Here is a 23,997-nt window from a genome sequence, read left to right on the forward strand (position 1 = left end):
ATTGCGTGGATAATTTGTTCCAGGCACATCTGTAGTTGAGGTTAAGGCGACTGACGCAGATGACCCCACATATGGAAATAGTGCCAGAGTTGTGTACAGCATCCTTGAAGGACAACCCTACTTCTCAGTTGAACCAAAGACAGGTACGCACAAATTACAAATGTTTATTCCATTGCAGCAAAGTATTTAAGAACTAAAATCTTATCCAGCAGCTAGATTTTGAGTCATTCGCGCCAATCAAGCTCTTTAGGTAAACAGTGTACAATATCTAATTCAGATTCATTTCTGAAAAAAGAAAAGCACCACACGCTTTCTATTGTCACTTGAGCGACAAGCCTTTTCAAAGCGGTAACCACAAATTCCTGTAATGGAAACATGCAAACGCCAAGAGACCGCTGTTTTGATTGACTCACTTAAAGACAGAAAAAGTTGATGGGACTTGTGATGAAGTTACTGGCGCACATTACCACCTGATTACAGGGAATGAAATCCTTAATGTAATCAGCACTCTAGCTGTAACTGAGGTCATTTCCACATATGGACTCAATCAGCAGGGTAAATTACAAACCTTGATTAAACTTTTTCTTCTTTTTCTTTTAAAGTGTGCAGCTAATTTTAGAGACGCCACCACAACATGTGGAGAAAAATGAAGCCAGGTATAGCAAATAGCAGCACTTATTGATTAGGATTTATCGCAGCTTCCTGTGCGCAAAAGGGAAGTAGGTACTATTTAATCATTCTCGGATGTACCAAGCAATGATAATTTCTAAACTAACAATGATTTGGAGAGGAAATTGATTTACAGTCCTGCACTGGCTTCAGTGAATTTGACTCATCGATGAGAGATCCATTACGATATCGCCTAACAAATCTGGATAAGGTCCTTGCTATTTAGATTACTAAATGGTAATCCTATTTTAATTGATGCACACTCCATCTCCCTATAATGCAGAGGGGTAGTGATCCATATTGTAATCTAGATGTTTTTTCACAGCTCTTACAGGCCAGGAGGATGTTATCATTACACAGTACATCTCATGCATCAACAACCCCCATGTTTCTTACATTTTAATCAACACTAGTCAACAGGACGTTTAGGAAAACAGTTCTACATTTTTTTTGCAGGCATTGTGAGGACGGCTCTGCCCAACATGGATCGAGAAGCACGAGACCAATATCTGCTGGTAATCCAGGCCAAAGACATGGTTGGTCAGATGGGAGGACTCTCAGGGACAACATCGGTGACGGTCATGCTGACGGACGTCAACGACAACCCTCCCCGTTTTTCACGGAGTATGATTCTTCCACCAGCTATAAAATCAACGTTATCGAGATCCATCATTAATGCATGCTGCCTTCCCATTTAATTTGCATGCGAGCAATCTGAGATTTTTAATGGCTCAGGCTGATCTTGTATTATAGAGATCAAGCGCTCGCTGTAGATGCTGTGTAATTATCAGGTAGATGATCTTGTGAATAGAAATGAACAATCCTATTTTATAATGGAGGATTTTTTAGATCATTGTCATAGTTATTTCCTTCTCTATTTTTAGCTGCACGATACCATCACCCGCATCAGTATGTGTTCGGGAGTGTGTAGAGCTTAGTCTGTCCTTGTGCTTGCTGTATCTATAGAGTGTCTTACCTGCTACGGAGCAGAGAGATACATTATTAGTTCAGACCTGGCCCTAACAGCTGGGTGATAAGGAAGGAAAAAAGAGAAATAGCATCATCAATAACCTCTGCGTGTGGGTGTGTGTGTTTGCCGGGCTTCTTTTGCAGAATCCTATCAGTTTGCCGTGCCTGAATCCCTGCCTGTGGCGTCGGTGGTGGCCAAGATAAAAGCCTTGGATTCTGACATCGGACCAAATGCTGAGATGGACTACAGAATTATAGAGGGCGACGGCCTTGGGGTGTTCAGGGTCGCGCCAGACAAAGATACCCAGGAAGGAGTCATAACTCTACAGAAGGTAGGCCAGAGACAGTCCAAACCTTATATGTACCTTTGACTTCATTGCTATGACAGGAAATAAGTGAAGGCGATAAATTTTTCATGCCTGCGAAGGGGGCGCGATAAGAAAATGTGCTAGATGTAAAAAGTGTGTATCTTTAGATGTTGTCAGAGGTTAATCTCAGGCTATGCATATAGAAGACACTTACAACCAGGGGGATCATTTCTAATATTAGACCCCTTTGAATTCCTGTCAGAGTTATTTACCCTGTGCCTGTCTCCCGAAAGATCGCTGAAGAACTCAACAGTAACAGCATTAATGGCTAGCATCCTATTGCTTTCACAAACATGGTAATGTGCTGTTAGCGGCTGGTCATGACCCAAGACCTACAGCCCACGTACACTTGACTCCTGACATTTTGCTTAAAGGCAAAAATGTCCAATATGAATTAACACTTTATTATTTATTGACTTTTTAATGTTTAAATAACAGATATTTCATAGCAGTTTTTTTATATGAACATCATAGTTGTTTGTCAGATTTCCTGACATACCGACCTCTGGCAGCTAGAATTCATGACCAGACCTTCCAAATTGTCACCCTGACTACCAGTGTCCCTCAGGGCCATGTCCTCAACCCTTTATTGTTCTGGCTGTTGACTCTCAGTCTGGTTGCCAGGCACTCCGGCAACCATATCATCAACTTTACAGATGACATCGCAGTGCTAGGGTTCATCAACAACAATGATGAGATAACATGCAGAGAGGAGATGAGAGACCTAGAAAAATGTTGAGGAGTCAACAACCATCTCTTAATGTCAACAAGACAAAAGAGATAATTGTTGACTTCAGGAAATCAACAGTGTTTGGAAACTGCTCTTCCTCTCACTAGAAGCCCCTACAGTGTAGACTGCTCAGCATGTTATTTTCCCCGAAGCAGTGTCTAAAGAAAGTCAGTAAAAGAATGAAGGACAATACTTTGGCCTTCAGCTTTTTCTGCCTTTCTTCCTTCTGGGAGAAGCCTCAGGAGCATATACACTCCTCAACTACTGGACCCGAGAACAGTTTCTTCCCACAGGCAATCATGCTCCTCAACTGCTTTGACCCGCCTTACTCCCACCTATCCCCATGCTTATGTATCATATGTTAGATATAACAATTAATACAGAGAAATTTCTTGCAGGCATATTTTACATTTTGGGGTCTTTTTTATTAATTGTGCTGTTTTAACTTAAAGCCACCTTCCCTACAATCCCCTGAATAATTGTTGTGATATTTCCCAACAATCCCCTGAATAATGTTTCATTTTACTTTTCTAGCAAATACGTATGTATATGTTTTTATATGTGTCCGTGATGTGACACTATTTTGTGCTCAAATCTATTTTAAATGATCTGCAACTGTCTATATTATTACTATGTTTTCTAAATTAGAATGCATTTTGAGATTTTTGTTTTGTTTTGTTTTTTTAAAGTAAAAATAGTGTGGGCGGTGTAACTCTTCAAGGCTGTAATGCTTGGGGGAAAAAACTGTGGAATCTGGAAAATTTGTTTATTGTTGTTTCTTTAAACATATGCAAATAAAAAAAATCTAAAAAAATATGAAGTGTAAAATATGAATAAACTCCAAATACCAAGAAAACATAATGAATAAAAACATATTTTTATGTATCTTGAAAAACATAGTTTTTAGTTTGAAAAAAATAGCTTTTTAAAATTTGTAGAAACCAGATTTGTGCATTCAAGCTATATGGAAAGTATTTTATTATTTTTACTTGGTTACATCGCTTGACATTTACACTGAGAAATTAGATTGAAATATTTGTAGAAAACCACAAAAAAAGATGCAATGAGCATGAATACAAAGATAATCTGTTTGAAAACTTGCATTTTGAACTCTGTATGTTGTACATACAGTACATTGTTTTATATTTGCACTGTGGTTTCCAGGGAAACTATGTAGGATAGAATTGACAATAAACGGACTCTGACTTCTCATTTTAAAACTACAGCTAAACCTTTACAAGTGCTGGATTTGGCTTTGTTGCACCCTCAGGGAAGTTATGTTTTGTCAGTGATATGAAGGAGACTCGGAAGGTAGTTTTCAATGCGCTGCATATTACAGCAGACAGAAGTGATAAATGACTATATGAGAAAGTATTCCACAAGACATTTTCGGCATCATGTATCTCTGTCTTAAAATCAATGTACTGCTTTGACACTGTTCTTTTCTGTCCTGTCAATCGATAACAATACTTAAATGAAATATGAGAACTAAAAGGAGTGGATCAAGGGTTCTTGGATGCATTATATACGTACACATATCACAACTAGATTTCAGATGTGAACTCTGTTTATGACTTGCCTGGATGCTTACCACATATTCTCTGTCCTTGTTTGTAATTTCAGAACTATTTCTAAACTTCCCCCACTCTCCCTCTCTCCTTTTGTGTTCTTTACCTCAGAATCTTGACTTTGAAACAAAGTCAAGCTACACTCTGAAAATCGAGGCATCCAACAGGAACATAGACCCACGGTTCTTGTCTCAAGGACCATTTAGTGATACAGCGATGGTGAGACTGACTGTAGAGAATGTAGATGAGCCTCCTATCTTCTCCTCTCCACTCAGCAAAATGGTTGTGTCTGAAGCTGCTAAAGTGGGAACCATGATAGGAACCGTCTCTGCTCTGGACCCAGACTCCACCAATAGCCCCATTAGGTAGGACATGGCCTCATGGAATGACTTTGTACTGAAACGATACTGGTTTTATGAAGGAAAGATTAAATCTTGAGAAAGACTACAGCATTTTTAATTAAAGCTTGAAAACCTTATTAAAAAATAATACTTGATTCTGGTATCGAGATAATATCTAGTCAGACTTTAACTGAATTGCATTCTCCCCTTGCAGTCTAATATGTCTACGGATAGAAATCTGATCACAGTTATCTGTGCAAAATGGCTTGCAAAAACTCACATATAGCCTATTAATGTTTAAAAGTTTGGGGGTTGGTAAGACTTTATAATTTTGACTTTAATGCTCTCCAACACTGAATTTATTTGATAAAAATACAGTAAAACTGTGAGTATTGTGAAATATTGTTGCAGTTTCGAATAAATGTTTTCTGATTTATAATTTAAAAAAAATTATAACCTGTTCCAGTGATGGCACAGGAACACATTTTCAGAAGCCTTCAGAAATGCTAATTTGCCGTTTATAAAAAAAAGATTATTATAATCAGTGCTGAAAAAAACAAAAACTCTACCGATCACAAACTTTTGAATAGCAGTGAACATAATATTATTCACATATAGCTGCATTAAATAATGCATCACAGTGTGTCTTGAGTATATTTACGCATTACATTACACATTTAATAGGGTCAAGTGCTATCTGATTTCAAGCCAATCACATAAACGCATGTTAATGTAAAAACAGGCCTGAGATAATACATATGCAAGTGATTAGTGCTATTATTATTGAATTAAATTATTTTATTTGTTTACGTGGGAGTGGATGCAAATGTTGACTGTAAATGAGTTGTGGGACTCAGGTGTTTCGTGCTGAAAGACAAATGCTCATAATTAAGCTGTTCTGTGCCTAAGAGCCACTTAAAATAATGATTGCTGTTGGGGCTGTGACTTCAGGTCATATCTATAGAATTCATTTAAAAGTCAAAGCTTGAAATTCATTAAAACTTTTTTTTTTCCACAGGTATTCAATAGACAGGAACACAGACTTGGAGCGATTTTTCAACATCGAGGCAACAACAGGAGTCATCAGCACGGCTAAGCCTTTAGACAGAGAAGCCAATGCTGTACACAACATCACCATCCTCGCCATTGAAAGCTGTAAGTGACCTCAAATTAGTGTTGAACTTATTTATATGGTTGCTGTTATAGTTTGAAGGTCTTTTGAAAATTTGTGAAGGTTACACTGACAGTAATAATGCTTCTCGGCTGAAACAAAGAATTAAACACGAAATACGATATCTGAAAGAGGTCTGATTTATGTACAGTAGATGTGCTGTGGTGTTCTGTTTTATTGTCCAACAAGGTCTGTCAATTACAGACACTGCTGCTGCTTGATTTGTCCTTCATGAGTGAGCCATTCAGAGGGATCTTTTATTGAAAGATACCTTTACTTTCCGTTTGAATGGGGAAGTTTCGAGCAGCTGTATTTCGTTTTTTTGCAATCTCAGATTCTATTAGGATGAAATCTTTATAAAATTTGAGCCTTTAATTTCACAATGAATATCATTATCCCAAGGCTGCTGGGGCTAATAGTTAGCGCTGCTCTGGGTGATCAATATTTCAAACCGTGTCCCTTGTGCATGTCGCGTCTGTCTGTTTTGCGGCATAGCACATACAGCATAAGCGTCCAATCTGCGCAAGTGCTCTGGCTAGGCTGTGAACAGATGCTGCACCGCTGAGGTGACCGCTGTCCACTGACATCTCCAGAATCCATGTAGCTTGATCAAGTCTTGTCCTGATTGTAGCCGATGGGCAGAACTGCAGCATCCTCTCCCGTCTAACTTTCGATGCTGATTTTCACCGTGACCTTCACTCAAGTGCATCTGTTCTCTCCGTCCCCTGCAGTCTTTCCACAGACAGCCATAACCATATTGACTAGAGTGATAGAGGGGAATAATATCCATCATGTGGTTAAATTTTTTTACCCATATCCATAAACGTGGACGCACTTAACCAAAGTTTGCAGGTTCGCCCTCATAGACAATCAGTCATTGTCAGAGGCATCCACAGTCTCTAAAATGGCTTTTGGCAGAGAAGATTGAAATGTCCTTTTCTATTTGTCTGTAAGAATAAGACAGAGGCTTGCTAGCTACCAAAAGGTAGCCTCAAAGTCATTTGTCTTTAAGCGATGTTAGGTAAGGTGTTAATGGCCCTGAAAATCATAAAGGAGGAAATCTCAGTTTCTGAAAATGGATATTTTAGATTTTAAGGGCCATATTTGAAAGGCACATTCAGGATAAAGTTGCTATTTGTGCCAGAATCTCTTCAGAAGCTGAAGAGAAAATACTATAAATGTGCCCACATAATCTATATTAATGTGCAATTGGCTATATTAGTTACTTTAAACAGCCTACATTCCACAGAGAATTTACTATATTACACTCTTTATTATTTTTTCCTAGATCTGCACAATATTGGACAAACTTACATTGCGATGTTTTGTTTTTCTAATGCATACAGCATTAGAAATTTGTTTTCAGCTAGTAATTAAATGTGCAAGTGTATGTACGGTGTATGTTTGTGTGTGTGTGTGTATATATATATATATATATATATATATATATATATATATATATAGATGGATGGATGGATAGATAACTTGAAATTCTAAATTCTATGGCTAGAACATAGAACAATATTCCCACTGTACTGACCCATTCTATATGACTAAAATAATAATGCAAAATAAATAATAATCATTATTAACACATTTATTAAACAAAATATATATTGCAATAGTAATAATACTATTGCTATTATTTTAATTTGTTTAAATAAAATATATGTCGTGCCTTACCTGTTTTAACTTTTTATTGAAGGTTGGTCTTATTTAGCATAGTACTGTATTCATAAAAGCAACTTGCATTACCTTGACCAGACATTTAATATCAGGAAATATTTACCTTTAGTCAAAACCATTGCTTCCTGACAAATTTGAGTACCTGAAATGAGCCCAGTCATATCTCTAAAATGATTTCTCCAAACCGTCTTTATCTAGTAATCACAAATGACTGGCAAGGTCTTGGAAAAGTCAAGGAAATTCATTGGTCAAAAAAGTGCCGCGCTATTACATTCGTGACTGCACTTAACACGGCGAATTATGAGCCAGTGCCCAGGGGCGTCAGTTGTGACATTATAGTCACCGCCACGACAATGTGCTTAACAGCCACTGTCCGTGCCATCGACGCTGAGGTAACTTATCACCCGTTTTATTGTTTAGAGCATTGTAAAGCAAGTTACGATACTCATCCAGCGATGGCAGTCTGCCTGGGTTTAATTCACGGTAGATCCCTCATCCTCTAAAAAGTCAAATTAATAGATGAATTAGCTCAAAGCGCATGCCGTTTCTCTCTCCCCGCCTGCAACTCAGCAGGTTTCTTGCAGGTGTGTATGGCATAGAGGCAGATGGGCTCTATATATCTTGGGCTGAAGATACTGGGAGGCGTGAGTCATATATTTACTAGTGCGGTTTTGTTGGGATATGCGTTTTCTCTAAACCAGAGCACCGTTTGGATTAGACAGTTAAGCTGAATTCTGCTAGCCACATAAAGAGTCAAGCTAGTGTGGAACGTACTATAAATCACTGAGTTTTCGATGGAAATCAACTTCGAATGAGCCAGCATATTTCCAGCCCACTGCCGCTGCATGTTCACACCTGCAGAATAGATTTATTTTTGCTCTCCATCAACTCATTTGGCTGAAGACCATGACCGCTTTTTGTCCTCCTCAATGCCCTCGATATCATCACAGCTGCCAAAATTATGGAAAGCTCATAATGACAGGACAGCTTGCAAAAATTCATAGAGATTTTGCAGATTAGCGCACAACTGAAATGCTCTAAATTGGTTTTGTAGTGCATTGTGAGCATGGACCAAATATACTAGCAAACAGCAGTCATTCTACTCAAAAATACTAGCAGCTGTGTCTGTTCTGGTTGACTAGAGGCAGTATGCCCTCAACAGGTGTTTGCTGTTGGCTTGTGCTTAAGCTCCAATACCATTTGAAATATCTACATTGCATAGTTACACAACAAAAATAACCTCACGCCCTTGTGCAGTCTGTTAATTTGTTGATTGCCAAGTGCAGCATGCTTGGTGGTTGAAAATATCACCTTATTTGCTAAAAGTAGAACAAAAACACAAATCAGATGCGAGTTTAAAACGCTTATGTTATACTTGGGTCTTACCAGAAAGGCCTTTACGTCTGCTGTTTTGGATCCGATTGCTGATAAATGGGATGATACTGCGATCGGCCTGTTTATTTTGACAGCTCAAATTTGATTCAAAGTCACATAAAACTCTATTGCGTGTATTGCAGCAGTAAATTTCCTGGAGTCTTTTTATGGTCCTCGGCACTCATGGGAAGAGTGAGCAACACAAAAAACCCCAGCAGCTAATTCCTACTTTAGTTTCCTGTATTGCATCAATCGCCGTGACTTTCATTTCTAAGATTTACTCCTCACTGTGGCTCTGTCCTTTTATGCATACGAAGGGTCAAATTGTTAATGTAACTCCAGCTTCTGAACAATTGTCAGATATAAATGATTTCTGATGTATCTCTCTGGATAAAATAAACCAAGTTTAGGCAGCCGCAGTAGAAGAAGCACATTTGCAATCACTTGTAAGAAGATCAATGGGAATATTTAAGTTGAGCTTTAAAGTTCAGGAGGAGCATGTTCAACTAATCCTGTCAGTCTCGATACAAGTGTACCTAAAATGGCAACTTAGCTAATTTTTATGACACCCCCCCCCACATAATGTATGTACTTCATTGTAATGTTCGTGTGAAATATTTCGACCTTTTTTTTTTTGGTTTGTTTTATTTATTATTTGTGAAGTAAAATCTTACAATAATACAAGTAATTTAAATTCGGAATTACAGAAAATTATGATTTAATGCTCCCAGCGAGAAACCAAACCAACAGTGGCCGGAACAATGGCAAGGCACATATTTAAATAAATGCAACCTATTAAATAATATAACACATTTAAATAAATAAAACATATTGAAATAAATGTGTTGGAGCCCTCATTTTTTTTCATCTATTAGTCTGTTCATGCATGCATATTTGTTGTCTTTGATTTCAGTGGATCCGTCGCAGGTTGGAAAAGGAGTGGCTCTGATCACAGTGATGGACATTAATGACAACGCGCCAGTCTTTGCCATAGAGTACGAGACCTTCCTGTGTGAAAGCGTCGGACCAGGACAGGTATTGTGGCTCTTGATTGTTCATCAGAATGACTTTTATATCAAATATATTTTCAAACCGGTATAGTCCAATAAACAGAAATAGTTATTCTAGTCACAACATTTCCGATACCTGATGAAATTAATTGTGCAGTATTACTGTAGGAAGCACCTAATAAATGAGAATAGATCTCATTTTCAGATAATGTACTGCAGTGTGCAGCATGTTGATTTGAAACAAGGTTGTAATACTGCGTCTTTTATTTTAGATATTTATTACTTTTTTTTATGTATTTATTTTTCATTAGTTGGTATGTGTATCTTACGCTGTCCTTCATCAGGAGCTCAACTAGATAGATTCTGGAGCTGGATCTGTAGCAAGTAAAGAGCAGCGAGAGCTGCAGATGGACAAAATGATAACAACAGGATTCTGGTGGCTTTCTGCTGCAGATCACTCTAATCAGGGGATCAAAACATTGTGCGCTCATGCAGAAAAAGCTTTACACCGATGCAAATGAGACAGAGGTGACTGTGGCATGAAATTGGTTTGTTGGGGAGCATGGCATTGTGTCAAGTAGCCAAATGTGAAGTCCTTCAGCAGGCAATTGCAGAACACACACACAAGCAAACCAATGGGTTCCTCATTTTCGAGTCAGCAACATGCCCTGATTCAAACACATTCGCTGTCGCATTCATATTCCAATGTTTGTCAGAACGTCATTACTAAGATGAATGTGGTATAAAGGGCATTACGAATGCCACATACTAAACACTCGCTATGAGTGCATGGAGGAAACATTCTGGACCTTTGTTCAGTCCTAATGGGAATGATAAAAGCCTCTGACAAATTCTGTGACGTGATGCACCATTGATCTTGAACGCGCTGGGTAATGTCAGAGGACCAAAACCAGTGGTGAAAACATGACTGATTCTACTCAACTAGAGGTGCCTTTCCTTTTGGGAGTATCTGCTGCATTACCACTGTTATTCTATAAAAGCTACTTGGAAATAAGTACATTTTTTATGTTCCAATACTACATTTTTTTAAATTCAGATTTTATTGTCTTGTAATTACAGTTTATCTCGCATACATCTTATATCTGTCTTCACATCTCTTATCTGTACTTTTGTTTCTTTCCATTTGCACTTTCCATTTTACATATTTCGGACGTTATCACTATTGTGACGCCACACAGTATCTCCCAGTCGTTACTATTTGTCATAATTATGACTTTAACTCACAATTGTGACTTCATATTTCACAAATGTGAGTATTTCTCATAATTGTGAATGTATTTCACATTTACAATTTCATTTCAAAATTTCTCATAGTAATTCCGATTTATGTTAGTTGTGAATTGATATCTCAGTTGTGACTGTTTCATAATTCTGACTAACAATTGCGACTTCATGTTTTACAGATGTGAATATAAGTTCCAACTTTCTCACAATTGCAGTTTAATATCTCACAGTTGTGACTATTTCTCATACAATAATTCTGACTTTATCTCAGAATTGCAAGTATAAATCTCACAATCGTGACTTAATATCTCACAGTTGTGACTCTCTCTCATAATTCTGATTTCACCTCACAATTAAGACTTCCTATCCCACAACGTCACCCTTTTTTGTAATTCTGATTTAATCTTTTTTTAATTTTTTTTTTATAAAAGCTACTGTCTCAAGACTGCAGCTTTAGTATGCAGTTGTGATATTTTATTGTATTTGTGACAATATGAGTTACTTTTAAATTGTATCATCAGAAACAAAGTAAAAAAAAAACAAGCTGCCATAGAAACTCTACTTAGTAATTGTAATTGTTTCATTAGGTCTTTGACAGACGGTGTTTGTTTAGAGGAGTCAAGCATTTGCCGAGGTGTTTGAAATTCCTGCTCACTCAATTACAGTGTTGTTTTTATTAGTGTATCAGAAATTGACTTGATCTGATCATTTCTTTTGGGAGCAGTGAAAGAATACTGAAGGATGTTTTTCTGTTTCTTAAGAAAAATAATCCCTCCCACAAGAGCTCTCAAAACAAAGAGAGAACAGAACAAGGCTACAGGGTTTACTGAGCATGAGATACAATCCCCTGTAGTGGCATGATTGTCTGGGCCATAACAATTAGTCCTGGCCTGCCTGCGTCCCAGAGTCACAGGGAACCGTGTTTGTTTTGCCTAAGTGGAAAGGTGCTGGTGGGCTCTTTTCACAAATGCTATCTCAGCCTTGAAACACATTACCATAGTCCCTCAAGAACACTCTCTATGTGTTTTGGACACCCCAGACTTCCATCACTTCTAACTTTCAGAGCTCTCTCTCATATTAGAGGCTAAATTACTTTCCCGCCTCTCAGAGGAACAGTAGAACGGTCTCTCTTTCTCTGAATAGAGATGAAAGCGCCTGTATGTTTTCATAATGATTTAGTTTCCCCTGTGATTCATGTTCACTTCCATATCTTCAGCCATGGGAGCACTTGAGCGATGCTGCAGTGATAGTCAAATGCTGTCTCGATACCGTGAATCTCTCTTGTGATTCTTAGCACGATGATTCTGTCCTTATAACGGCCCTTAAACCGCTGTACCTGCAAAACAGAGGCTCTCAGACATCCTGGAGTGCTTTTGGAGACCAAATCTGAAAGTCAAAGCCTTTGAGTGAGGCGTTCTGGAGCTGTTAGACAAAGAATTTTGATCAGACAGAATGTTTGCCGTGAGGCACAATATCATCAACAAACAGTGATGGCACTTTTACGTTCTTTGTCACTTCAGTGCTTTGCAAAATAGTCGCAAATGCTGTTTGCCTATTTGCGTCTGAGGCAAAATAGGCTCTTTTTCAGCCAGCCTTCGTGCCTGTTGTTACACATCTACGGGTGTATCTCCACTTCGTTGTTTTCATACGGCTCATCTGCACATTTGTATATTTAGAGCTTCACACCTGCTCTATCAAGAAGCCAGACGCTTTGAAAGAGACTGTATGGAGCTCTTGAATTTGAATGAACTCCTCAGAATTGCCTGGAGGAAGAATGAATCGTTGCATATAGTTGCGTGGAAAACCTGTTGCCAGGTTTTCAGAGCAAATGAAACCAGGTTTTGAGTGCAAATTAATTTTTTTCACTTCTTTCCTACACAGAAAGAGTAAAAACTACATCATTTCAAAGCAGGGCTTGCATCAATAACTAGTCGACAAATCGATCAAATAGTTTTGTGTTTACTTGATTCCAATCAGTCATGTGATCTTGCATTAAAAAGCAATGTAATGTAATGTAATGTAATGTGTGTAATGTAATGCTGGAATACCCAATATGCAATATCTCAATATGCAATTGTTTAGTCTATTTTTCACCGTTTTTGACATTACAATGTCATAAAAATGCCAAACACTAAAAAAGTCACCTAAAACACAATCAAATAATTTTTATTTGAAAACATTATTAGTGTATTGTTAATCTCTTATTTTCATTAGCAGTACTGATTAATTAGTTCATTTAATTACTTACTTGAGCAATTAATTACTTACTTAATTCCTTAGCATTTAAACAGTGGCCTCTACAAATCTGAAAACTCTAAAAATATCTGGATGAAGTCAGTTGTTGGATGACTAGGCGATCATAATCACCCATCCCCAATGTACATGATACGAGAGGGACTATTCCCCATCATTGCATTTGAGTCTAAAACAGATGGCTTGTTGAAAAAGGTCCCTAGATCCCCATCCAACAAGTGCCTGTAATGGGGTCACAGGCACCAAACGTATGTCTTCACCTTCGTTTCCCAGCGCAAAGCTCTTCCCTCTGTGCCCTTGGATTCTCTTTTGTTCCTAATATGACTTTTTGAATTTAATAGAAGCTTAATATGAATTGAAGCTGCGGTCTCTAAATGAGCCAAGTGATTTGTTACAGGTGATTTAGCAGATTAGATTATGAGGAGTGAGTGTTTTCCCAGGGGTTTTCATCTCTTTAAGGTCGTCTATATTCTGTCTTGTTTCTTTATGCCTCAGAGACATGGTCAGCAGTGGCAGGCTGAGAGACTAGTGTTTTAAAGCGCTCTTGACTGCTAACTCTCCACGGGCGGTCTCACTACGGTGAAGTTTTTCCCCTCTGTAAAATCAGGTGGCACAGGAGACATTCCTTGCCCTCCAGCCATTTTTACATGTACTGCAAAAAGGCTTAAATCACCCATATTTTTCCATGTAATGTGCTTCTTGGCTGCACAAGAGCCATTTCGTGTTTTTACACTATTATTCTAAAACGTCTCCCAGGTTGGTAAATGCACATACAGGTTTGGTTTAAGACGCTTTGCCTTGGCAAGATGCTCTTATTCATTTTAAATGAACCCATTGCCTCAGTGATTTTATCAATACACTTTGCATTCGCCTTAATGGACTATCTGTAATTAATTTTGTCACAGTTTACTGTAATCAGCGCTCGGTGCTGAGGGAACATCCTGCTCTGCTTGTGTCATTTATGCAGGTTTTTAATAGCGTAACGTTTTACGATTTCAAAAATATTTACAGATAAATGATAAATCCGTCAGAGTTCCCATTGCCAAATACTCACTTAGCATAAATGGAGGGTGGTGTTAAATAAAAATAACTGAGTGGAGAATTAAAGCGCTGAAAAGCTTTTGGTGGGTACAAGGTCATATTCCTCGGACGAATGAGGAAATGATACAGGAGTGTCCGATAGCCACCGCTCCGCTGCATTTATCCTGTGCGTAAGGTTTTAGGAGATTTTTCAAGCAGATTGAGTTTGTGCTGACTGCAAGGGAAGAGCTGTGCACACAGTATTTAACCCAGCCAAAGCCCACAGATTAGGCCATAACAGTGTGTCAGGAGAATCTTCTTAGTGTACCACCTGATGGGTCACCCTGATATTCATCTCTAAAGCACAGCACTTTGCCCAGCTTTGGGGGTTTCGGTCTAGATTTAGACCGGGATGGCCCTCTACTTTGCTAAATCCCTGGATACCGTATGAGCGTCGTCTCACACTGATAGCTTCCTGGCTTGGTTTATCCTTCTAATGTTTTCAGCATGATTTAAACTTCTGAATTGTGTTTTTTTTCCCTCCAAGTTCACCACCTTGAAATTGGCTGATGCTTGAATTTTTTTGTGTGTTTTAAAACATAAAATGTGAGCATCAACTCAACGTGTTAAATTAGTTCATTTTTGCACTCTTTAAAAGTTTCTTCATTGGCATCAGTTCTTCTGAAAGAACCTTAAACATCCATGAAACCTTTCAGAAGCAGAAAAGATTCTTTACAGTCAATTCTACAATTTTCCACAAAATGGTTCTTTTAGGAACTGTTCACTGAAAGGTTCGTTGGGAAAACAAAATAGTTCTTCTATGGCATCCCTGCAAAACTCTTTCATTTTAAGAGTGTAAATTGAATTTGCTATAGTGCCTTGAAGTCAATTTTTAAAAGATAGTTTTTTAATTGTATCACTGTCTTTAAAATGTGACTCTCGTGGCGGAAGAAGCTAAAAGTCAGCGAGACACAACACAACATACTGATGCATGTGTACATAAACCAATTAATAAAAACTTGCAAAGCGGGCTGTCGCAGAGAGTAAAAATAAACTTTTTATTAGCTTCTAAATTATTACGGCAAGTAAAAAAATATTTCTTTCTTTGACTGATTCAGTTTGATCACATTGATGTGTCTGTAAAAAAGCAGTAATGGTCAGATCAGATATAAAGCTGTGAATATCTTTGTGCAGTGCATGTTCAGTTACATAGATAAAATATTAAATATTCCTTTTTTTAATACTGACTTCATGCAATAATCATACTCAATAGGCTAATTCAGTCTTAAGTAATCTTACTTTTATGAATTTTCTGAGCAAATGTTGATATGTGCTATTCATTTTTTTACTAATTAATAAAAATATCAAGTGATTAATTCCAGTCGTGAAATACTGAGGATTTACTATAATCTGAAACATTTATTATCATGGCAACACTGCAGTGTTTTGAGTGAGCGAATTTTGGATTATTTTGTCTGGAGAGAGACAATAACAGCAGTATTCATCTTCCTGTTCTCTACTCCCTCTTCAACACTGTCTTAGGTCATTGAAACCATAAGTGCAGTGGATAAAGATGAACCACCCAGCGGGCATCGCTTCTTCTTCTCCCTCACTGCAGAGACAGCTGGGAACATGAACTTCACCCTCCGAGACAATAAAGGTACGTGATTTCATTAATACAGTTTAAAGCCGATCCTTGAAACTCAGTTCTTATTTCTAATAAAGACTAAAAAGACTTCATTTTATATATTCGTATGAGTCATTTTTTCACTTTTCACATTATATCTTTCTCTCTGCAGACAATACCGCTTCTATCCTAACTAAGAGGGGTGGTTTTCAGAGGAGGGAGCAGTCTATGTATCGACTGCCGGTGTTGATAGTGGACAGCGGGACCCCTGCTCTCAGCAGCACTAACACGCTGTCTATCAGAGTGTGTGACTGTGACCCTGATGGGACGCCCCAGTCATGTGGCACAGAGGCCTTTACTCTATCAGCTGGACTCAGCACAGGAGCTCTCGTCGCCATCCTGGCCTGCATCATCACTTTACTTGGTAGGAAATGCATTTAAGACTTTTGAAGCAATGGGTAAAGGGATAGTGTTCCAAACCTGTATGAGTTTCTTTTTTCTGATGAACACACACAAAACAAAAAATACTTTGGAATCAATGGGCTACCATCATCTGTTTGGTCACTTACATTCTTTAAAGCGCTCGGTTTTTGTTGACAGAACTATCCCTTTAATAATCCTGTGTAATGAACAGTTTGACAAAGTGCTGCATTTGTTGGTTCACTTGCCAAAACAAAAATTAAAATCAGCACACAGTTAATGGCATGGCTAAAACCTCATCAATTTTTTTGTTCTATGCTTCCTTAAAGGCCGTACAAAACCAGTGGAAGGTGCTCTGAAGCATTCAAAATGTTCAAACGTTTTCCAGTCAAAGCATTTCCTCAGTGCCACCAATGTTTGCTGCCAAATATTTCCTTGGTGTGCAGTAGATGCAGTGAGGGCTCCAGGATTTGTTTGCTGGGCGTGCTAAGGGGGGACTTAACAGTTCCGAGGGGGTGTTAAAAACGACACTCAGAGAAAGTAGTGAACGCCTAAAATTTAGTTATCAATTTTTTATATACAGCAGCTTCAAAAAAAGGCATATTTAACTTTTGCACATGCCACTGTTATTAGCAGTATACTAATGCCAACTGCCAAATATGGCATTTGCAAAGTAATACAATTTATTATGAATATAGAAAATATATTTTTTCATTTTCATTTTTTTCTCTGGGGGGTTGAAAGTGTTAAAGAAATATATGTATTCTATAAAAACAAACAAATGCAAAAGCAACTTATTATATACATTATAAACACTTTAAAAGAGACAGACATGTAGATATTTGAGAAACATGTTTTCTCTGTTTAGGAAGGATGATCTTTTTTAAACCATACTCTATTTATTGCATCAAAATTTGTTAATACTGTATTATAGTTAGGGGTGAATAATTTACTGCTATAATTTCCATTAATAATCATTGCTATATAGCTGATAACTGAGTGTTAAAACATTAATGGTGAAAATTTGATAGCCTAGACGTCTTTATATTATTAATTACATTATTTATTTTATATTATTTTCATTTCATTATGTAACTTACTTGCTGTACAGATTTGTGTACTAAATACTGTTTTTTGACAACGTTGAGAGTGCTTCTGACAGATAATATAATGATATTTTTGTGTTTTCCTTACCGAATGTGCTATCCTGTCAGTTTGAGTGCCGGCGATGCAGTGTTGCCAGATATTGTTATTAAAAACAAAAATGAATAAAAGATAAAACTTAATTATATCAAATCTGTTGCAAATAATCTGACTCTAAAGTACTTACTTTATAGCTAAAATATCAAATTAATTAAAAAAAATACAAGTCTAAAGGCTTAAAATAGATGAATCTGGCAATGATGCTGCGTCTGTGTCCTCACTCAATAACTCTCTAAAGAGACTTGTATACTTCATCGGCGTCTGGCAATGATCATTTACATATCATGGATGCTAAAATTCTTGCAAACTGTCTAAAATGAAATATACATGTCATGCAGAAACTCATATGCAGAGTCTAACAGCAAATTAGTCATTCAGAGATCAAATTTTATTTTTGAACATGCTACATTTACCTAGGTCTGGACCTCGATGATTCATAGCTGGCTACTGGCCTGCAAGTGATAAACTCCCTGTCCTGATGTGCATGGTATCTTGTGTCGAGCATCAGAAAATTGGCAAATTTAAGAGAATTTAGCATTTCTAATTAATGTAGACATTACATTGTTTGTATTATTAGGTCTGTTATTATCTTACCTTTATTAATCAAATACATAAAATTATTGCCCCATAATAATTTCAGAGCGCGAAACAGGTCTATTAATTAATACAATGCTTATATTATAGGCCTATAATTAAAATTATTAACACTGCAATTATAAATGAAAATTCAGAGCAGCTTTACTTCAGGCACTGTTTCTTCGAAAAGAACCTGTTAAAGGCAAAATACGTTTGTTCTCATGTCTTTCGCTATATGAGCCAAAATAGAAATATTACAGGAATAATTTAAGACAAATATATATCGTTATCAGCATATATGTTAAAGTATATTCGTCTCCCATTGTCTCAGAGAGAATAGGCACTGTTAATGCAACGTAAGTCGTCAGTTTTTTTTACTTTCAGTTTCTTTATAGTAAATTGATGTTCTTTGAGATTCTTGAAATTCTCAAGGCACTCTTGTAAGGGAGTTAAAAAAACAGGAAAATCGTTAGGAAATCCTTGGGGAGGTTTGTACAGTGGGACTTGATGTGTTCATCAGGGTTTAATTTCATTGAAGAAGTGTGCATATTAAATTGATCCAAAATAACAATAAAGCAAAAGAAGATTTCTATTTAAAAAAAGAGATAACATCATGTTTCTTGAGCCTCAAATCAACATGATGATTTCTGAAGGATCATACGATACCGAATACAGCTTTGTCATCTTTAGCATTGTTATATTTAACATTATTACCTTTTAATTAATTAATGCGTTTTTAAATTAATGCAGATATTTCTTTCAAAACAAACACAAAAAGGCCTAAAGGTTTGAACAGTAGTACTTACTTTATATATATATATATATATATATATATATATATATATATATATGGTTGATTTTGATTTCAAGTTGACTTTAAGACAAAGCTACTGTGCTTTATGAATGCAGCTTGCAATCAAAGGATATTTGTCCAATTTTTGTTATTGTTTTCCAAAGCATTTTTAAGAGCTTTATTGCATTTCCACCTCCCCCGTAATGACATTTAACACACAGCCGGGCTGCCGTTACTTTAGAAGCGTTGGCACGACAGCTCCAACAGTTGGGACGCGACGTGCGCAGAGAGGTCTGCTTGGCCACAATTGACTTGTTTACCCTCTCCAGGGAGGCTGCTGGTTTGTATGATTACTTATTATTTGGAGCCTTATTAGCTGATTGTTTGATGAGTGACCGCTACCCAATATGTACCGTTCAGTTGGTCTGATTGGTTGACTGGTGAGTCTTTGTGTTGATTTGCTGACCTGAAGACTGCACAGAGGGAGTGAATGCAGTCCTGATGGTTTGATTGATTTCTTGATTATACCATTGATAGGTTGCCTCTCTGACTGTGTTGGCGGTGTGGAGATCTGTCCGCGGACACAGCCACAAGTCTATTTGCTGACAGATGTTGTCTCTGTCTTAAAAAAAAGAGTGCTGTTATTGTGACAAGATGGGAACTTGTGTGTGCACACACACATCTTGAACCGAGCCTCAGTAATTTCCATTGTTTGATTGCTCTCATTTTTTTTTTTACTGACTGCACAGATGACGAATAAGTAACAAAGGAAGCTCTTTCTGCTTCCTTGGTGCCATTACATCTAAGTATGAACTAGTTCATTTCTATCTCCATAGAGACATTTCAACTAAATGGTAGATCTGAAATAATACACCGCAGTGAAGCCAAGTGCAATATGTTTCAATTTCGCATTCCTTAAGAACTCTGCTGTTCTTACACTTGACTTGGAGCTCCATATATAACATCACTTCAAAAACATAATTTTCTTTTCCAGTAAAAAAAATACAAAATGGGAATTTTTAGAGATAAGACTTGATTTTAGAGTTTATTTTCTTACCCTACTTTAAAGCAACTTTTTTCATGGTTTTAGCATAAACATACCAAATAAAAACAACCTAATAAATGGGTTAAAAATACATTTACACTGCAGTTTAAAATTATCGCATTCGCAAGATTCTGAAAGATATTCACTAAGGCTGCATTTATTTGAGCAGAAACACATTAATATTAGTATTAGTAACATAGTAGTATTTTGTAACAGTAGTATTGTAATAGTGACAGTAGTGTTTTGAAATATTATAGTTTTTTTTTTTTTTATTTAATTTAATTTAAAATGTAATTTATTCCTGTGATGGCAAAGCTGAAGTTGCAGCAGCTATCATTCCATCCTTCATGATCTCTCACAAATTCTTGTCATTCTTCTTATTTATTCATTCCTTTTCTTATTTTTGTAAACTGTGATTTGTTTTTTTTCTGGATTCTTTTATAAATATGAAGTTCAAAAGAACACTATTTATTTAAAATCCAAATCCTTTCACAAAATTAAAGTCTTAACTGTCACTTTTGTGATCGATTAATGTGTCTTTGCTGAATAAAAATATTTAAGCATCTTTTTGACCATAAAATTTTGAACACTCTTGCAAGAGAAATTTTCTGATTATAAGATGTTAATATCTCGCACAGCTTTTGCGTTTATCTTTTTTAATGAAATATCGGATGTTTTTACTCAACCACACTAAAAATACTGACTAAGAAGTGTTTTTTAGAATCGATTCTTGCATTGCGGTCCTTTCTTTCACAGGAGCCTCTGAGAAATGCCATCTAAACTAAAGAGAGCACAGCTTGTGGTCCATAGTAACAGACTCCATCCTTCTGTTGATTGATTGTTGTCTTTAAGCGTTTATCATCTGAATGTGAGCTCAACTAACGGCTGCAACTGATGTGAAATAGTCATTCCTGTGGTTTGCCATCTCGTGTGAATGTAGAGTTCTCCAGTGAACCCACCCCACCCCTCATCTCTTCCCAAACTACATGAGTTGGATTAGACCACTGCGCTGCCTGATCTGAGCAATGCAGTTATTTTTGGCAAAGAGAGTCCGGCCCCAGGGGCTAGAGACTGCTCACTCATGGTTAAAGGGAGGAGGAGACGGAGGAGGATGGCTTCAGAGGAGGAGAGCTGCTGAGGGAAAAAGAATCTTCTTTTTCTGCTTTTATCTTTTTTTGGAGTAATGAATCAACAAGCTTTTTGCCTGCTGTTGCTTTAGTTATCAAAGCAGCGCACAACTAAAACCATGCCAGGGAATGAGTGATACACAAGGACATGTCAGCTTTGAGTCTTTTGTCTTTTTTTATCTAACAACATACAAACGACTTTCTCCATTAAAGGAATTGTTCACCCAGAAATAAAAATACTGTCATTATTTACTCAGCTTTGTGTTATTTCACCCCATATGGCTGCTTTTCTTTTGTTTTTTCTCTGCTGCATATACACTTTTAAAAATAAAGATTCTTAGTTGGCATCAGTGGTTTTGTAGAAAAAACGTTGATGTATATTTTCGTCCAAAAAGGTTCTTAAGGATCTTCAGTAGTTCTTTAGAATTAAAGTGTTCTTTACACTAACAATAAAATAAAAACCTGTTCATCGAGAGGGAACCCAAAATGGTTTTTCTGTGGCATCGCTGTGAAAAATCCTCCTGAGAGCCTTTATTTTTTTAAATAAAAGTAGATGATGACTAGAGGACATCAAAAACATAAACGTAGTCCATGACGTACATGCTATATATATATTCCAAGGCTTCTGAAGCCACATGCTAGCTTCGTGTAAGGAAATAGTCATTATCCATTGAAAATCCTACCTTGACAGTTGGTCACCATTCACTTTCATTCACTTTCTTGTCCTGCTATAAATAACTCTTCTAGAATTGCACAGAAAACTCGTATACGTTTAGAACAACATGGGGCGAGTAAATGATGACAGATTTTCAGACGAACTCTCTATTGCATGCTTGCCTTGTGTCGTTACAACAGCTCAGTTGCGCTGTCAAGCCCAACATTGATAATGGTTCATAAAATATTTGATAGGAAGAAAACGGAGTTCAAAAGAAGGGATCCGAACAAACTGCTGCAGTAAACACATTGCTATTTATCAGCGTTTGCATAAAGTAATCTAAAGGATTTCAGGAGCGCATCTCACATGATGACAGCCGTTGCGTCGCTCTAGTTGTTCTGAGGGAAACCTTGTGCTCATTATTTCAGGCTTAGGTGGAGGAACACAGAAAGGTCAGGTAAGCCCGAGGCACTTTGATACATTCATGTCCGTGGGTCACACTTGCAACGGTGACATCACCTTTTCAATCTCAGTTGAACGATTGCAGGGCATCTTGTCTTCCAGGCGTGCTTCCCCTATGGCCTCCGACAGGGCAAGTGGACGGCAGTCAGTAATACTTATGAGGGCCCTTAAGGCGATGTAGTGTGCTCTTGCATCACCCAGAATAAATCATATTTTATTTCGCAGATAATGTCGCCACTGTGAAAACCCAGGGACAGACAGGTGTCATAAAGCACAAACACCTTGTGTTGGGCAGCGGCATAAATGTCAACAGCCAGATAGATCCGCATATCGCCAGTATATCTTGATTAGTCTTCACTGCCCTGGGCTATTGGCAGTAGTTGAGATATGTGAAGGTAACGCATGAGAGCGAGAGAGGGAGAGGGAGGGAGTGAAAGAGAGAATGAAGGGCAGTGCATAATCTAGTAGTCGCTGCCTCATTTTTAAGAGGTCGATGAGAACGAGGCCCCCACAAAATATCCCACTTGTTGTTTAATTGATTCTGGATGACGGATTGTTTTCTCAATCCAATTACTGCAAATTGAGGATAATGTTAAATTGATCTGCTGCTCCCGATGAACATCCATCTTGTGTCAAAACTGCAGAGAGGGTAAATCAAGCCTTAAAGTGGGCGCAGTTTGTAACAGTTAAGACTTAAGACTGCATTAGATCTATATAACTCCTTGTAATCACATAAGAAGTGGCTTAAAAAATCAAACCTTGCACTATCAGAAAAAATGTTTCCCTTTAGGGATACAACAGCTTGTCACTGGAGCAGTGTACTTGAAGAGCCTTTACCCCTAAAAGGATCGTAGTAGTACCTTAAAGGTACTTACAGTATTACTACTCAAAGGTACTCATATGACCCTTCTACGGGTAAAGGTTGCTTAAAGTAAAACAAGACTTTACAAAGAATTAGATTTCAGCAAAATATAATTAATTATATAAACTTGCTTTGATTTTTATTTGTTTTGTCCTAGAAAATATTGAAAACACAACTGTATAAATATAGGACATGCATGTGTGAATTATTAATGGATCGTTCACCCAAAAATGCCAATTGTCATGATTTACTCACCATCACATTGTTCTGAACTCATATGATTTCCTTTTATTTGTGGAATGCAAAATATATTTTTGCATAACTCTCCAGTTATATTTCTATATGGAAGATTGAATATTTAGTTTGAAGATTTTCACATGCATCAAAGCAAACAAATAAACATCAATACTGACAAAATATATGTAAAAAAAAATGTCTAAAGTCTAATTTCCAGCTCAGTACCCAGTAGATTATAGCAGATTTCCCAGTTATAAAAGGTGTATTCATTCCTGCACTTCATTTTCTGCATTACTGCACATGTGCTCTGTTACACCCTAGAATCATATTCAAAGCAATAATCACATTCAAGACATCTCAAAAATATGAAAAATAAAAATTTCCAGATCTGGAAAAATCACAGATTCCATGCCTAATTTACTTATATTTTCAGGAGTTCTCTACTATTGTCATATTATACAGAATTGTCTGTATTTGGGACACAGCATACACTCTCAAATATGAAAGTTCTTTACACCATTTAAGGTTTTATGAAGAACTTTTAACATCCATGAACCTACCACAGTTGAAGGCTATCAAGCTTCAA

At 37.2% G+C, this 23,997-nt stretch overlaps 1 protein-coding gene across 1 annotated transcript in view; it reads left to right on the plus strand.

Moving 5' to 3' along the window:
* The window catches only part of cdh7a (cadherin 7a), a 53,361-nt gene that overhangs the window by 24,542 nt on the left and 4,822 nt on the right, over positions 1 to 23,997 (plus strand). Inside the window, exons 4-11 of the mRNA XM_043223600.1 lie at positions 24 to 143; positions 1,126 to 1,293; positions 1,783 to 1,970; positions 4,416 to 4,669; positions 5,664 to 5,800; positions 9,790 to 9,911; positions 15,947 to 16,064; positions 16,204 to 16,455. Coding sequence (XP_043079535.1) covers positions 24 to 143; positions 1,126 to 1,293; positions 1,783 to 1,970; positions 4,416 to 4,669; positions 5,664 to 5,800; positions 9,790 to 9,911; positions 15,947 to 16,064; positions 16,204 to 16,455 — 1,359 coding nt within the window. The remainder of the gene's footprint in view (positions 1 to 23; positions 144 to 1,125; positions 1,294 to 1,782; positions 1,971 to 4,415; positions 4,670 to 5,663; positions 5,801 to 9,789; positions 9,912 to 15,946; positions 16,065 to 16,203; positions 16,456 to 23,997) is intronic.

The sequence above is a fragment of the Puntigrus tetrazona genome, chromosome 2, assembly GCF_018831695.1.
Source record: "Puntigrus tetrazona isolate hp1 chromosome 2, ASM1883169v1, whole genome shotgun sequence".
NCBI classification, from domain to species: Eukaryota; Metazoa; Chordata; class Actinopteri; order Cypriniformes; family Cyprinidae; genus Puntigrus; species Puntigrus tetrazona.